Raw genomic sequence first — 15,806 nt, forward strand, 5'->3', positions numbered from 1 at the left:
TAAGACTCAATGTTACTTTATTCAGGAGATAATCAAGTATAATATACACTGAAAAATAACTGTACATAAAATTATATAAGTCGGCTACATTTTCCAGAAGAGATTCAGTCATTGTAAACAAGGAAGGGAAACCAGAAAGGTGCCTAAATGACTGCAGTGTTTGGAGCAATTGTTCCTACGCTCCTCTGAGTGAAGATAGCCCCAGGTGGAGGTGATCCTTTTAGCACCAATTAAAAGGAAGAGGAGGAAGCAGCGCCAATGCACAAGCCATGCCTCTTGGCCTGCCAACGTTCAGTGGTAGGCCTTGTTGAACTCCTGGAGTGCCCAGCGCTTGTTCTCAGTTGCCTGCTTGAGTTGGGTGTACTCTTTTACCAGCCTGTCAAACTCCTCCCCAAGGACCTCATAGGTGTTTAGGACCTGTTGGGACTTCTCCATGTCCTGTTCTTGTAGCCGAATGGCCCCCTCCAAACGGTCCCTAGGAGGCCGGGCACAGAAGATACAATATAAGAATCTGGCTCCTCGGAAAGTAAACAAGAATAGGAACATGTTAAGAGGAATGAGTCTAGAGAGTGTGGGAACCAGCTCTGAAAGCTGTACCAAGCTCTTAGGAGTTCTCACCTAATGAGACGATGAACTTCCACTTTCTCAGCAGTGTAAGTGTCGGACAAAATCTTTAGCTCTTCCATCCTGACAAAGAAAGAAATGTGAAGCCAAGGATCCCTGACAGGAGCTGAGTTAGGAATGGGACACAGTACCTGCCCATGGTCAAAGGTGTGGGCTAAGCAGTGACAGGAAAAAACAAGGTTACTCTGAATTCCTGAGCAATTTATCTCATAGTCAAGCACCTATTTCAGAAAGCTTTCAAATAAAAGAATCAAGAACGTTGAAAGTTTTGGGGTAATCTGAAGGCTAATACCGCTGGAAGGAATTTACTGGATCCCACAAGGTGCAAGGCATGTTAGAAAGGAAAGAAATGAGGGCAAGGGTTGCAGGGCTGGTATGTCCCTTAGATCCATAGGGGTCACAGCTCACCTCAGCTTAAGGATCATGGCACTGCACTTGATCTCCAGGTACTGGGCATTGATGCAGTCTAGCTCAGACTGAGTCTGCAGCCGGTGCTCCTGAAGAAGTCTGTGCAGTAAGGCGAGGCAGCGGAGAAGCACCTGGGCCCCCACAAGGCAGGAGGAAGAGGTTGTAAAGAAGAGATAGTAGAAAAGAAGGCAGATCAGAAATCCTGGCTTCCCCAAAAGTGCCCCTAGGGTCTGGGTAAAAGAAAGGCTACCCCACTGCTCTGACAAACCTGGGAGTAGGTGGCACTCTTCTTCTCCAGCAGCACCATCTGTTCCTTCTGCTGGCTCTTGGCATCCTGGCACTGCTGCTTCTCACTCACCAGGATCTCCGCCAGTTTCCATACCTTTGCTGCCTTCAGGGTTTCATGGTCTGAATCTGGGCAAAAAGAGGACTGGACAGTAAAACCCTATAATTGCTATGACCCTCTTAAGGCCATTTTTCAGTGCCCCTATTTTCCATCTAGCCCTAGAGAAATTTCTGTATCCTTCCAGGTTTTCTTCTGATGTCCTGTTAAAAATGGCCCAGTTCTCATAATTATGTTGTCTTCACTCTTACCTTTAATTCTAGGTTTGGCCCTTAATTCTTTTTTTTTTTAAATGTCTTTTTTTTTAATTTATTTTATTTCAGAGAGAGGAAGGGAGAGGGAGAGAGATATAAACATCAATGATGACAGAGTCACTGATTGGCTGCCTCCTGCACATCCTCTACTGGGGGTCAAGCCCTCAACCTGGGCATGTGCCCTGACCGGGAATCGAACGTGATCTCTTGGATCATAGGTCAATGCTCAACCGCTGAGCCACACCAGCCAGGTTAGCTCTTAATTCTTAAATTATAGAAGTAAAGACAAGGGGAACACCTATAGCCTGAACTTTCCCCCCTATTCTATTCTGATTCTCCTGAGAATGAACTCATCGTTCCCTGCTGCAAGAGGACCTCCAGCTTAACCCCTTGCTGGATAAAAGGAGTTCTCACAAAATTCCTTGCTTTTATTCTACCAGCAAGGAAACAAACATCTGCAATGTCTCCAATGCTTCCCAGTTTCCGTCCCAAATCTAAAATTAAAATAAATTATTCCCAAAAGAGCAACCCAGGAGTCCTGAGGGCCAGCTGTGAACAGAACACAGAGAGCCAGCACTCACCGGAATTGGGATCATGATAGCTAAGTAGAGTGAAACATTTCTTCTTGAGCTGCTCCTCCACTTCGAGTGGGAGCCGAGCTCTCATCCACACAAAATCCTACAGCCAAAGAAACAAAGAGAGATACAAATAGACTGTGAGAACTAGGAAGATCCAGCCAATGAATACACGATGACAACAATCTCAATGATAACCAAAGGAAATGCATTAAGAGACATCAGGGAGCCCTAGCCAGTGTGGTTCAGTTGGTTGGAGCATCCTCCCATATATAGAAAGGGGACGGGTTCCATTCCCAGTCAATGCCCATACTCAGAAGTTGAGGGGGTTCAATCCCCAGGCGGGCGCAACCAATTGCTGTTTCTTTCTCTCTCTCTCTCTCCCCTTTCCTCTAAATATAAATTTTAAAAAAACTAAAACTTAAAAATTATTTATTTTTTTTTTAAAAAAAGAGAGGCCTGGCTGGTATGGCTCAGTTGGTTGGGCATCATCCCGTGCACCAAGGGGTTGCTAGTTAGATTCAGGGTGGGGGCATATGCCCCAGATTGTAGGCTTAATCCCTGGTAGGAGGCGTGCAGGAGGCAGCTGACTGATGTTTCACTCTTGCATCAGTGTTTCTCTCTCTCCCTCTCCCTTCCTCTCTCTCTAAAAATCAATAAAAATAAAGATGAAATAAAATAGAGAGAGCCCTGGCTGGTGTGGCTCAGTTGGTTGGGTGTCATCCTGTGCACTGGGAGCTTGCCCATTCAACTCCCATTTGGGGCACATGCCCAGGTTTCAGGCTCAACCCCTGGTGGGGGGCATGGTGTGCAGGAGGCAGTTGATCAATGTTTCACTCTCTCTTCCTCTCCCTCTCTAAAAAAAAAAAATCAAAAAAAAAATTTTTTTAAAGACATCAGGCACAATCATTAAAAAAAGAATGTTTTTAATGCTTTTAATAGGGATGTGCATAGAAAGAAAACTATCAGGGTAAATCACCAGAGCACTGTTTATAATAGCAAATGCCTGAAAGGGAGTCATTTTTAGCCTATCAAATTAGCCAAGAACAATATGACTGTCCAGATCCCATACTGATGAAAACTTGGGGAGCTAGTAAGAAAACACCTTTTTGGAAAACATTTTGTAAATATGTACCAATATGTTTTATGTGTGACTCCTTTGACCCAATGATCCCACTTTGAGCACTAATACTTGGGAAATAATCATACAAGGGCAAAGACACATATGAACTAGCATGTTCATCAATGTGCTTTCTAACAGCAAAAATGTGGAAAGAACTTTAAATTATTATTCATCAGTAAGGTTAAACAAATTATGCTACATCCATACAATGGAATCCTGTCAGTTATTTAAACCAATGACATAATAAGAATACCAAGTACTAACTATGTGCCTGTATACTGTGCTAAGAGTGCTTTAGAAGGTATCATCTTATTTATATCTATTTATTGACTTAAAAGAAGTCCAAAATATATTAAGTGAAAACATATTATACTCTAGACAAGCATGGAGGGTATAATACTATTTATGTCAAGTTGTATTTATTTCTAGATGTAGTATTTCAGCTTTTACTTTCTTCTGTGTAATGTTTTTCTTATTTATTTAAGTTTGACCACCATGAACGTGTACATTTTTATAAAAACAATAAAGCTTTTATGTTGTATTAGAAGTTTCAATGGATCTTAATAGATTCCACAGTCTTTAAAGTGCTACTGTCATTTCAGAAAAGTTAGCAATTCAATACTATTTGAACAAAATATGTTATTTCAAATAATTTTAATTTTGTTGTCATAAAGAAAATTTAACGCTTCTTAAATTTTCTCCTACAAGTTAAAAAACAAACAATAAAGCTTAACAAAAAATGTTCAAATATATAGGAGAAATTAAGCCACTATTTGTCCATTCCCAACCTCTGAGGGCGGCATGAGCTCCAGAAGGTCTGCTTTCTCCAGTCCTAGCAGTGGAGGCATCTCTCTCTCCTGGCTAGGATCTAAGAGCTGTGTTAGTTGAGTTACAAGTAGCCGCTGCTCAAGGGTCTCATGAAACTGAGAGAGAGAATAAAAACAAGAGGTTACTATAAAACTTCTTTCACTCCACCTCATCCATCCTCATGAACGAGTTCTTCACACATTTTCAAAGTCCTCAAATATGGCATCCCCTTCAGATAACTTCTCAGCTATCAGTGCCTTCTCCTGTTAATCTTTCTTTTCAAAATCCTGATAACACACCCACCTCTTCCCCCATAACTACAGTCCATTTCTCTTTGATAACCATTACATGAAGCTCCTACTACCTCCAGGTCATATAATCAGATGAAACCAGGTGACCAACCTTTACCTCATCTCTCCTGCCTCACCTTTTTGTCCTCAGAAGTTAACTTTGTGTCTTGTATCTTCACATAGTAGTCCACAAGCAACTCCTGGATGACTCGCTGTAAAATCTCAGACCTCAGCCATGTTGTCTTATGCAGCTGAACTTCCTTCCTTGCCTAGAAAATAAAAAAAATCCCAGGTAGGAACCTCTCTCTCAGAAGATTTTTCCTTCCTCTTATCACCCCTTCACCTAGGGCTCTTACCTGAGCCTGCTCCTTTGCCAGGGAGAGGCTTAAGCCACTCTCATCCACGTGTTGTGAGAGACTCAGCAGCAGTTTGCTGAAGTGTGGGTTCTGTAACAGGTCCTCTTCACTCAGGTTACAAGGAAGAAGCTGTTTGCTGCACACTTAATGGGATGTCCCCCATTGGGACAAAAAACAAAGAAGGTATGGACTCTTAATTTATATAACTGAGCATTACTCTTAACTTAATACTAACTCTAATTCTAATAAAATTTAAAAATCTACCAAATAAACTAGAGGCAATACTCAAAATAACAAGCATTTATAACATATACAAAGACATTAATCAAGAATTAGGGAATGAGCCCTGGCCAGTTTGGCTCAGTGATTAGAGCGTTGGCCCGCAGACTGAAGGGTCCCAAGTTCGATTCTGACCAAGGGCACATACCTTGGTTGCAGGCTCGATCTCCAGCCCTGGTTAGGGCGTGTGTGGGAGGGCAACCAATTGATGTATCTCTCTCACATTGATGTTTCTCTCTCTCTCTCTCTCCCTTCCACTCTCTCTGAAAAGCATTGGAAAAAATATCCTCGGGTGAGGATTAAAAAAAAAAAAGAATTAGGGAATGAGCCTGGCTGGTGTGGCTCAGTGGACTAAGCGTCCTCCCATGCACCAAGTATGATCACCAGTCAGGGCACATAACCGCATTGCGGGCTCAATTCCCGGTAGGGAGTGTACAGGAGACAGCCGGTCATGTTTCTCTCTCCCCCCTTCCTTCCTCTCTCTCTAAAATCAATAAAAACATTTAAAAAAAAAAGATTTAGGGAGGGAGGAGACAACAAGATGGCGGCGTAGGTAACAGCGGTACCCGCTGCCTCTGACAACCACATCAAAATTACAACTAAAATACAGAACAACCATCATTCAGAACCGCCAACCTCCTGAAATCTAGCTGACAAGAAGTCCTACAATTAGGGAACTGAAGAAGCACACTGAGACTGAGACATGGGGTGAAATATGGGCTGAATCTTGGAGACGCTCAGCGGTCCCACACCCAGGTGCAGCGGTTTAAAACCAGGAGGGATATCTTGGTGGTGGAGGTTTTCCAGAGGAGCGAGGGGTCCCAGCCCCACATCAGGCCCCCAAGTCCAGGAAGACAAATCCCCACAAGTTCTCACTGTAAAAACCAGAGGGGATTGTGGCAAAGTAACGCAGAGGCTGCTGGAGTCCCAGGCAGCTCCTCATAAAAGGCAGGCACACAGACTTACTTGGATTCATTCCCTCTGAGCTCCAGTGCTGGGCAGCAGCTTAAAAGGAACCTGGGACATTCGGCAAAGAACTAGCTTGCCTGGTATCAGGGAAAGAGCTAGAGGGGCAGCTTTCTCCCAGACAGAGGAGCTGGGAGAGGCCATTGCTCCTTTGGCGAGCCCTCCCCTGCCCTGGTGATTCCCCCAGACCCTGCCCCTCCCTACTTGCAAGCTCATCCAAGCCATTTCCAGGGGCTTTTCTATGCAAGTGGCCTCTCTAACCTCATGCTTAGGACTTTCCTAAAATCTCTCAAACAAGCAGCAGCTGGCCTCAGCATACTCCATACCTCTCAGAAAGTAGCCCCAGGCCTGGCACTAGCAGCAGCCTGCATTGGTTCATAGCTTGGCCTCTCCAGGACACCTCCAAGCCCAGCACAAGTAGCAGCCATCTATGGATTGCTGTGTAGCTCATGCTGGGTGACCCTGGGCAAGACACAGGCAGAGGCTGACTTTGCACCTCCTGGGAGGCCCCAGAGACAATGCACCTGGTGGTCAGCTTCAACCACACTGGATTACAACCCTACCACATCCACAAGTGACACACTCAAGGGCTAGACTTGGTGAACACCAAAGCTCCACTGAAGAAAATCCTGCTCCACAGGGGTGTCTCTAGCACAGAAGCTCTTTGGCTGTATTTGCAGCTGGTCCTCACAGCTGATTGGCCTGGGGGTCAATTCCTCCCAGTGATGCCAACAGCAACCAAGGCTCAACTACAACAGGTCAGAGCAAAGAGCCCACACAGGGGAGCACCTAGAAGGCCCAGTTCAGGTGTCTGGGGAGGCTGAGCCACTGGACCCTACAGGACACCTACTACACAAAAGCCACTCTACAAATTCCAGGAGACATAGCAGTTCTACCTAATACACAGAAACAAACACCTGGAAGCAGCCAAATGTGGAGGCAAAGAAACATGTCAAAAAGGAAAGAACAGAAGAAATCTCTAGAAGAGGAATTAAATGAACTAGAACCAAGCAAGCTACTAGATACAGAGTTCAGAATTATGGTTATAAGGATGCTCAAGCATATTAGTAAGGTATTATGAAAACAACTGAGACCATCGATGACGTAATAAAGTACCAATTTGAAATGAAGGCTACACGAGCTGAAATGAAAAATAATTTACAGGGAATCAACAGTAGAGGACGCTGAGAATCAAATCAGCAATTTGGAATATGAGGAAACAAAAAACACCCAACTGGAAGAGCAAAAAGAATCCAGAAATATGAAGATATTATAAGGAGCCTCTGGGACAACTTCAAAGGGCCCAACATTCATATTATTAGGGTGCCAGAAGGGGAAGAAAGAGAGCAAGAAATTGAAAACCTATTTGAAAAATAATTACAGAAAACTTCCCCTACCTGGGGAAAGAAATAGACTTATAAGTCCAGGAAGCACAGAGGGTCCCAAACAAGAGGACCCCAAGAGGCCCACAACAAGACACATTATGCCAAAGGTTAAAGACAAAGAGAGAATCTTAAAAGCAGCAAGAGAAAAGCAATTAGTTACCTACAAGGGAGCACCCATACAACTGTCAACTGATTTCTCAACAGAAACTTTGTAGGCCAGAAGGGAGTGGCAAGAAATGGAAATGCAGTTGGAATGTATGAGACAATTAGAAATCAATAAGGGACCCTTTAGTAAGGATCACCCCAGTACCCAAAATGTTTCATTCACACAGAATAAACAGAGTTCTTGAAGAAGGGAAGAAAAAAAGATGCATGTAAAGTTCCAACTTTGGATGTGATCTCTAGTCGCATAAGCGACTGAAAGTATACTTTTCTTAAGAGTAAGTTAAAAAATTTAACTAACCAAATTCTCCCTATTGTAAATAGAGTTGAGTAACCCATGTGGATGCAGAACAGCACAGGCATGAGAAAAAGTGCAAGAAACCGGGAACCTGTCGTAATGCCATATGTTCAGGGGGCTTTCTTTCCATGTGCTCTCTTCTGATGTGCTTTCTGCTGGGGTCTTCTGTTTTACTCCCCCTTACCAAACACTCAAATTTTCATTCTTTGGACCATCATACTCAAAGTTCTTTTAGAGAATAAGAATCTCTTTTTTCCCCCTCAAAGTAGACGGGTCAACATGCAAATGGTCAAAATATAAAAGATTCATGTCTTTGAAGGATTCAAGATATAGAAAGGACTTGAGATATGGAAAGTATTCAAAATATTAAAAGGATTTTGGAGACAAGATATAAAAAAATCCAAGACATAGGTAGGAAGGAAGCCTTTAAAGGCGTTTACTGGCCACCCTTATCTTCTGAATATGCTTGTTCACACAGCACGAGAGCATCTTGAGTTTTTCGTCTACTGCACAAGCAGATACTGAACAGGAATCAGTGTAATGTTTTCCATTAAGACAGTGTTGAAGAATCTTCATGTATCCTAATTTCCCCAGAAATATAAACTTCTGTGAGAGAAATCATACTGGTGAACATTTTAAGTTCTTTTTATTACAGAAGGTAAGAACCCAGATAAAACCTCTCTGGATAAGTCATTGAACCTCTTGCAAATGGCTATCCTTACCTTGTTGGAGTCGTTCCATCCCTTCTCCAGGTGAGCAGAAATCCCCAGATGCCATCTGATATTCTTATCTTTGGAATAGAGCGAAAGAAAAAGATGAATTGGCTGGCTGCTCCAGAGAAAACTATCTTGGGTTCAAATTTCTGTTGTCCACAAGCTAGGGGGATGCCTCTTCACAGGGAGGGGCTATATCACACATCCAAGGTCCCAAGCTCTTATACAAGTTTTATAGACAAACAGACTTATCAGTAGCAAGACATTTTGCATTCTAACCATATAAATGTTTCCACTTGTTATAAGCTGTCTAAAAGGGAGCCTCCTTAGGAAAGAAAACTTTCCAATTCACTTGTTTAAGCAGGAGGATGGCCCTCTCTCCCCACCATTATTTCTAAGTTAAAACTGAGCTGCTGCTTCCCAGTTATAGGTGAACTGGGGAAAAGAAAAAATAGAATTCAAAGTCTACTCCTCCCCCCAAATCACTCAGCTTATTAAATTCCACAATAGTTTCTTGTACTTCTTCAACTTGTCCTTTCATCTAAGATGTGTTAGTAGTTTTTTATTGTTAACACCAAAAACACCCTTCAGGAATGACAAATCACTCAACACCTGAACAACAACTGGTTTTCACATAACAGCATTAGTAAAGAGCACCTGGAGGAAACAGCAAACGCAGACAGACAGGGAGGTCAGTGCCAAAAGAGTAATGCAAAGGTGTAGTTAATGCAGCTGAGGCCGGAACATAGAGTACAATGAAAAGAACAACACAAAGCAACAGTGAAGATGAGCACAGTTTGGGCTCTGGAGACAAAAATTTTCCCTTGAAATTATTTTCTATTTCACTATTCATCCTCTCCTCTAAGGTATCAAACTCCAAAGGACAGCTGTGCCTCCCAAAGCAGAACAGACATATAAGGTTATTATGATTTAACATTTCATGTTCACAGAGCATTTGGTTTACTCCCTCGTTTGATGAGTAGTAGCATCAAAGTAACTACTCATTTGTTTTGTAACATGGTCTAGAGGGGGAGGCAGCTGAGGAGTCAGAATGCTAGGACTTAATTTGCAGCTCAGCCATTGTTCTGCATAAATTTAAGGGAGATGGTTTTTTGTGCCAAACTTCTTTCCACCTGCAAAACTAAGATAACGATTCCTGCCTTGGAGAGGCATTAAGAATTAATAACACAATCTACTTGTCAACAAAAGCCACTACTTAGGTAAGCTCAGTGTTTTCGCAATTGTTTATCTTTAATCTAAGTCAGCAAATGCAAGTTTTGCAGACAAGTTTCACTCACGAAAATGAGGACCACCCTAAATTTCAAAAAAGTCAGCTGTTATTGCCTCCCCAGGGGAAATGCCTACTTGGGGTTTTTTTAGGGTGCTTTTCTTTACCCTTTTTAAATGTTAGAGGGCGTGAACGGTGGTGGCAATCAGGCTCGATTCTCCACCCTCTGCACTCAGACGTGTTAAAACGCTGCTACAGGGACCCAAGCATTTAAATGTTCTGACTCAGGCGTCTTTTAAATTCTTAGAGCTGTCTTTACACGCTGCAATGAACGTTAAATTGATTTTACAGATATTTTCACAAGATGTGACCCTTACAGGGCCCGAGATGAATCAAAATGCGGAGCGGGTTCTCCAGCGCCTACTTCCCTTCCACATGGACAGCCAAGGATTCCCAAGGGCGAGGGCAGCCTCACAGCCGGGACTGGCCGCATTGACCCTCCCGGAGCTGCTCTCCCCCGCAGAGCCGCCCGCCGACCCTCTAAAGCAAACCTGAGCACTACGCGGGGGCTGCGCACCCAAGACCCCGCCTGCGTCCGGGTTCCGGAACTTCTCTCAAGGCCGGGCGCAGGGGCGGGGCGACATTAGGCCCCGGAGGACCGCCTGGAAAGGTCGGAGCGGAAAGAGCCGAAAGCGCCAGAGGCCGCGCGAGGGCGAGGAGGGGGCGGGGCGACGCTAAAGGCGGGAACGGCAGGCCCCGCCCCTCGTCGGGCTCACCTCAGGCACCAACGGCCGCAGAACCCAGCTTTGCAGTCCGTGGTGGGAAAAAGAGCCCTTTTTCAGGGGTACCCACCCCACACTGAGGGCAAACGTTGATAAAATGGTAATGATTGCCAAATTTTATTGAGGGCCTTTAATGAGTCAGGCACTGTGAAGAGCGTTTTACTTGCCTTGCTTCTCCTCATTTAGTTCTTACAGCGTCCTATGAGGAAGACACTATCACACCCATTTTACTGAAGGGAAAACTAAGGCGCAAAGAGGTTAAGTGACTTGTTCAGGGTCACGCTGGCAGTGGAAACCTGACGCAGTGGCCCCTATGAACCCTCCCAGGCCTGTCCTTTCTGCCTCCCCCCGGAGAGTCTTCTCAGGTGCTGCCCACCAGCCCTGGCCCCTGGGTGGCTTGTTTGGTTTTTTTAATTATGTTTTTATTGATTTTTTTTGAAACTATGTCTTTATTGATTTCAGAGAGAGGAAGGGAGAGGGAGAGAGAGAGAAACATCAGCGATGAGAGAGTCACTGATGGCTGCCTCCTGCACGCCCCCTGCTGGGCATCGAGCCTGCAACCCGGGCATGTGCCCTGATGAACCCTGATCTCCTGGATCATAGGTCAGTGCTCAGCCGCTGCGCCGTGCTGGTCGCGATATTGAGTTTTTTTGAGAGAGAGGGAGAGGGAGGGGGAGAGAGAGAAACACATCCATGTATGAGAGAACCTCCTGCACATGCCCTGACGGGACAGAACCCGAAGCTTGGGTATTTGCCCTAACCCTAACCAGGAATCCAATGGTCAACCTTTCGGTGCACAGGAGGATGCTCAACCAACTGAGTCATGCTGGCCAGGGCTGGCTTGTTTTTTAATAAAAATAAAACTGACTTTAGAGAGAGGACGGGAGAGGGAAAAAGAGAAACATGGATAGGTTGCCTCCCCTATGCGCCCCAACCTGGGGAACTAACTAGCAACCCAGGCATGTGCCCTGACCAGCAACCTCTGGGTGTACAGGATGACTGACACCCAACCAACTGAGCCGCATGGGACAGGATTCTCTCGTCTTTCATCCCCCCCTTCTCTTTCTCTCTCTCTCTCTCTCTCCTCCCCTCCATATGGACGTTTATTGTTTGCCTAACAAGAAATCTGGACCTGGGGGTGCCAAGGCTTCTCAAGCCATCCCAAGCAGGAAAGAAGGGGGAAGCCTTCTTTCTATAACAGCAGGGGAAGAAATTCTTTCCCAGAAGCACCCACCAGACTTTCCCATATGTTTCATTGGCCAGACTAGGTCACTGGCCCAACCCTAGACCAATGAGCTGGATATCTTCCATTTGCCCCCTAGATCCATATTCTGCTCTTCAACATGTAGCAGGTTAGGACTATCTGTAAGGACCCCATATTTCCTGACTGGTTTCAGCCAATGGGGAATCCCAGCAGGAGGTTGGAGGGAGAGAAGACAACAATGGGAGGAGGGGGACAATTCCCCTGACTTCCTCCATGGACTTGACCTCAGGTTGACTATGTACTTCGACCAAAGAGTATTGTCCCTCTTAAGCACCTCCCCCCCTTTCTGTCTTAAATCCCATCACCAGCTTCTTTTCAAAGGTGACTGAAATATGTCAGGTGAATTATTTCAAAAATAATATTTGATACTAAGTAAATTGCACCTAGGTTATCAAATTTTTTGCATCAGAGGAGAAGCTGATAGTCTGGCTGGTAAGGAAGGAATCTCAGGATAGGTGTGCTGGGTGATAAGAGTTTAAACTTTTCTATTAGTACCAACTAGAGAATTAGTCTAGCAATACATAGAAGAATAGTGTGATCCAGTGTAGAAATTTTATATCCCTGGTCAACTTGTCAGCTGCCACCTTTCATGCTTAATATTAACGTGCTGTCATTTTCTAAGGCTTTTAAAAATCATTTATGCTTCCTCAGTTCTGTAGTGCAGCATCATTAAATATCAGGCATAATGCCCCTAACAAATGGCACTTGGAAAAAATAGCAGGCATGTTTTGGTGACTCAGAGCTGATCAGGAATCTAATTGAAATTTCATGTCTCATATTTGTCAAGTTTTCTAATTTGGTACTACAAAGTTTTGGTTAAGGGGCTCTAAAGTATTTGGGAAATGAGATGGTAAAGGGTGCAATGGCCTGTCTTCAGATAGGAGAGGAGAGGGGACAGCCATGGGAAACCTTGAATAGGATCAAACCTTTATATGCAATTATCTGTCCCATCTCTGTCTCTAACAAACGGAATGACCTTGGGCTTCAGTTTCCTTATCTGTCAAATGCAGGAAATAACATATTTTTTAGCTCCTCCAATCTCATAGTATTGATGTAATGATCAAATGAGATAATGGCTGAAAAAGTACTTTGGAAAGACTATCAAAGTGAGATGATTTAAAATGGACACACATTAAGCAGTAAGTGCCTTGGGAGAGACACAAAGATAATATATCACCCAGTCACAGACCTGAAGAAGTTCAGAATGTAGTTGAGCAGATAAGACATGCACATGAAAAGCAAGTAATATAAAGCAGCAAAAAGGTGTCAAAAGAGCTGGTTAGATTATAAGTACTAGAGAAACTCTAAGAAAGTACAGAATTCTTTCTGCAGAAGTGGATGGGAAAGACTATGAAATAAATTTTATTTTAGCTGGACCTGAGAGAAAATTTGTATCATTTAGAATGGAGGAAACATCTTAGCAAGTGGAGGTAGAGACAAGGAATTCAAACTGCATTCTGGCTCCAAGAGGAGACTGGACCAGCTGAAGTGCTGGACTTTACAGGCCAGTTCTACATAAGACTAGAAAGTTGAGTGGGTAGATCATCCTGGTAGTTAAAACTGAAGCAAAACACTGAAAAAGGATCTTATAACCTGACACTATCTGGTGTTCATGAACAAGAAAGTATTGCAAGAGGCCCTAGAATTCATTCTCTTCCTTCCCATTCCTACTGCCCCTCCCCCTTGTTCTGTTTTTTTAAAAAGCAGCTTTACTGAGAGAGTTTAGCATACAATATTTAAAATGGACAGTTCATTATGTTTTGACATAACTATACATCTGTGAAACCATCACCACAATCTAGCCACCATCGCTTAAGGTGGCATCCCCTAAGTGCCTAAGTGTTTACTTTGCCTCATTGTAATTCCTCTCTCTGGTGCTTCCCAACCACTGATCTGCTTTCTTTTACTATAGATTTGTTTGTATTTTCTAGAATTTTATATAAATGGAATCAAAGATGTACTCTTTTTTAGCTTCTTTCACAGCATAATTTTGAGATTCATATTATTGCTAGTATCAATAATGCATTTTTTAAAATATATCTATTGATTTCAGAGAGAGGAAGGGAGAGAGAGAGACAGAGGAATATCAATGATGGGAGAGTCATCATTGATCGGCTGCCTCCTGCACGCCTCCGACTGGGGATCGAGCCCGCAGCGAGGGTGTGTGCCCAGACCAGGAATCGAACCGTTATCTCCTGGATCCTAGGTCAATCAATGCTCAACCGCTGAGCCACCCCCGGCTGGGCAATAATTCGTTTTTTTAGTTCATGTCTTTTATTGCTGAGGATACAGAATCCTCTTTAAAAACCTTAATTTGTTTGGATTTATATTTAAGGAGGTGCTTCCTCCAAGACCCCAAGGTACCTATCTCAGTGCTTGGCATACAGAGGCACTTATTTGTTGAAAGAATGAATTTCTGACCACTCTCACAGTGCTAATATCTTATATAGTTTTGTTTTGTGGAATGCTTGGCCTTTATAGGCCTGTTCTTCATCAGTGTTGTTCCTCTCACCTTCTGCTATGTCATATGCAAAATACAATCACTAATCACTCACTTCTTAAATGTTCTTTAATGATAAAAGTCAAGAACATGCTCAGATATTCCTGAGCTAGACTCTAGTGGGAGGGTGGGGTTAAGTAAATTAGGCAAAACTGCTGCCCACAATCTAGTTCTTCTATCTTCTTTTTTTTTAAAAATATATCTTTATTGATTTCAGAGAGGGAGAGAGATAGAAACATCAATGATGAGAGAGTCATCATTGATCAGCCTCCCGACTGGGGATCAAGCCCACAACCCCGGCATGTGCCCTGACTGGGGGAACTGAACTGTGATCTTCTCTATCCTAGGTCGATGGTCAACTGCTGAGCCACACCTGGCCAGGCCAGCTCTACCTTCTTGAAGACATTGCTATTGATAAAGTATTTAAAAACTATTCATGCATGTTTTTAACTTGAAATATGTAAATGGGAATCTGAGAAAAAGTCTACTTATCCTTTCAGACTTGGACATTCCTTTGCTGCATTGTTTAGAATTACAGAGAAGAATGGAAACTTGCTGTGATATTGCTGGGACTCTGCCTCCCACATTCTAGCCAAGAAACAAAATGATGCTCCAAAGATAAAGATTTCAGGTGAGTATTTAGTATTCTACTTATCAAACTAATGGAAATTTTTGAATATGTCTCACACTGAAAATGTGGGCTTAAATAACCAGTTTCAAAGGTGGGATGTTAAAATAGCCATTGGAACTCGCAACCACACTAAAAAAACAAACAAACCAACCAACCAAAAAACTTTACCACTTTGAAACTATCTGAAGACATGTAGCAGGAATATATTATGGTATTTTGGACCCAGAAACTAGTTTCAGGAAATAAAAATTTTACGGGCAGTCGAGAGATTTTAGAATTATTTTCAAGGATGTTCACTGGGAAATGAAGGTATTCAGAGCCACAACTATTGATGATTAAGCTCAAAAATTTCATGCCCATTGTAAGTACATGATTTAAGGAGAAAACAACTGGGTAAGAAATATGTAATCAACCTATGACATCAAATGAAAATTTTAGAACAAATGTTCATAATGTGCCATTTTTGCAATTGCTTAACCCCCTTCTAAGGGATTTCAAACCCAGCCTCTTGTGGCTTCAAGGGTTGCCTGTCTGTTCATGGAAACTTTTGTTGTACAATCTGGAATAAGCCTGATTTTACTTTAAGACATTATTGTGAACTAGAATATAAACAAGGTTCAACAGGGAATTTTAGATCTCAAAGAAAAGCTGAGAAATTTGGCTCCAAAAATGGGACAGATTGAAACAATTTTTACCAAAGGAATATGAGACAGTAAAGGAAATTGATTCAGAAGAAGACAACTAGTATCATTTTGAAAAGCTAGATATGAAGCAAAAGGTATGCAGTTGTTCTTGTTTTAACGATTGAGTGTGCTACC

General features: G+C 43.0%; 1 protein-coding gene across 1 annotated transcript; it reads right to left on the bottom strand.

The window, feature by feature from the left end:
• HAUS4 (HAUS augmin like complex subunit 4) lies at window positions 1-10,376 on the bottom strand. The gene is made up of 10 exons (XM_087822881.1): window positions 10,363-10,376; window positions 8,593-8,660; window positions 4,781-4,916; window positions 4,562-4,693; window positions 4,116-4,250; window positions 2,211-2,307; window positions 1,301-1,446; window positions 1,033-1,163; window positions 619-687; window positions 1-475 (listed from the first exon to the last, which is right to left on the bottom strand). The coding sequence occupies exons 5-10, from the start codon at window positions 4,173-4,175 to the stop codon at window positions 292-294; spliced, it is 687 nt and encodes a 228-aa protein (XP_087679007.1). The 5' UTR covers window positions 4,176-4,250; window positions 4,562-4,693; window positions 4,781-4,916; window positions 8,593-8,660; window positions 10,363-10,376; the 3' UTR covers window positions 1-291.
• Window positions 10,377-15,806: the final 5,430 nt, after the last annotated feature.

This window comes from Miniopterus natalensis, chromosome 1 (assembly GCF_054644295.1).
Source record: "Miniopterus natalensis isolate mMinNat1 chromosome 1, mMinNat1.hap1, whole genome shotgun sequence".
NCBI lineage: Eukaryota > Metazoa > Chordata > Mammalia > Chiroptera > Miniopteridae > Miniopterus > Miniopterus natalensis.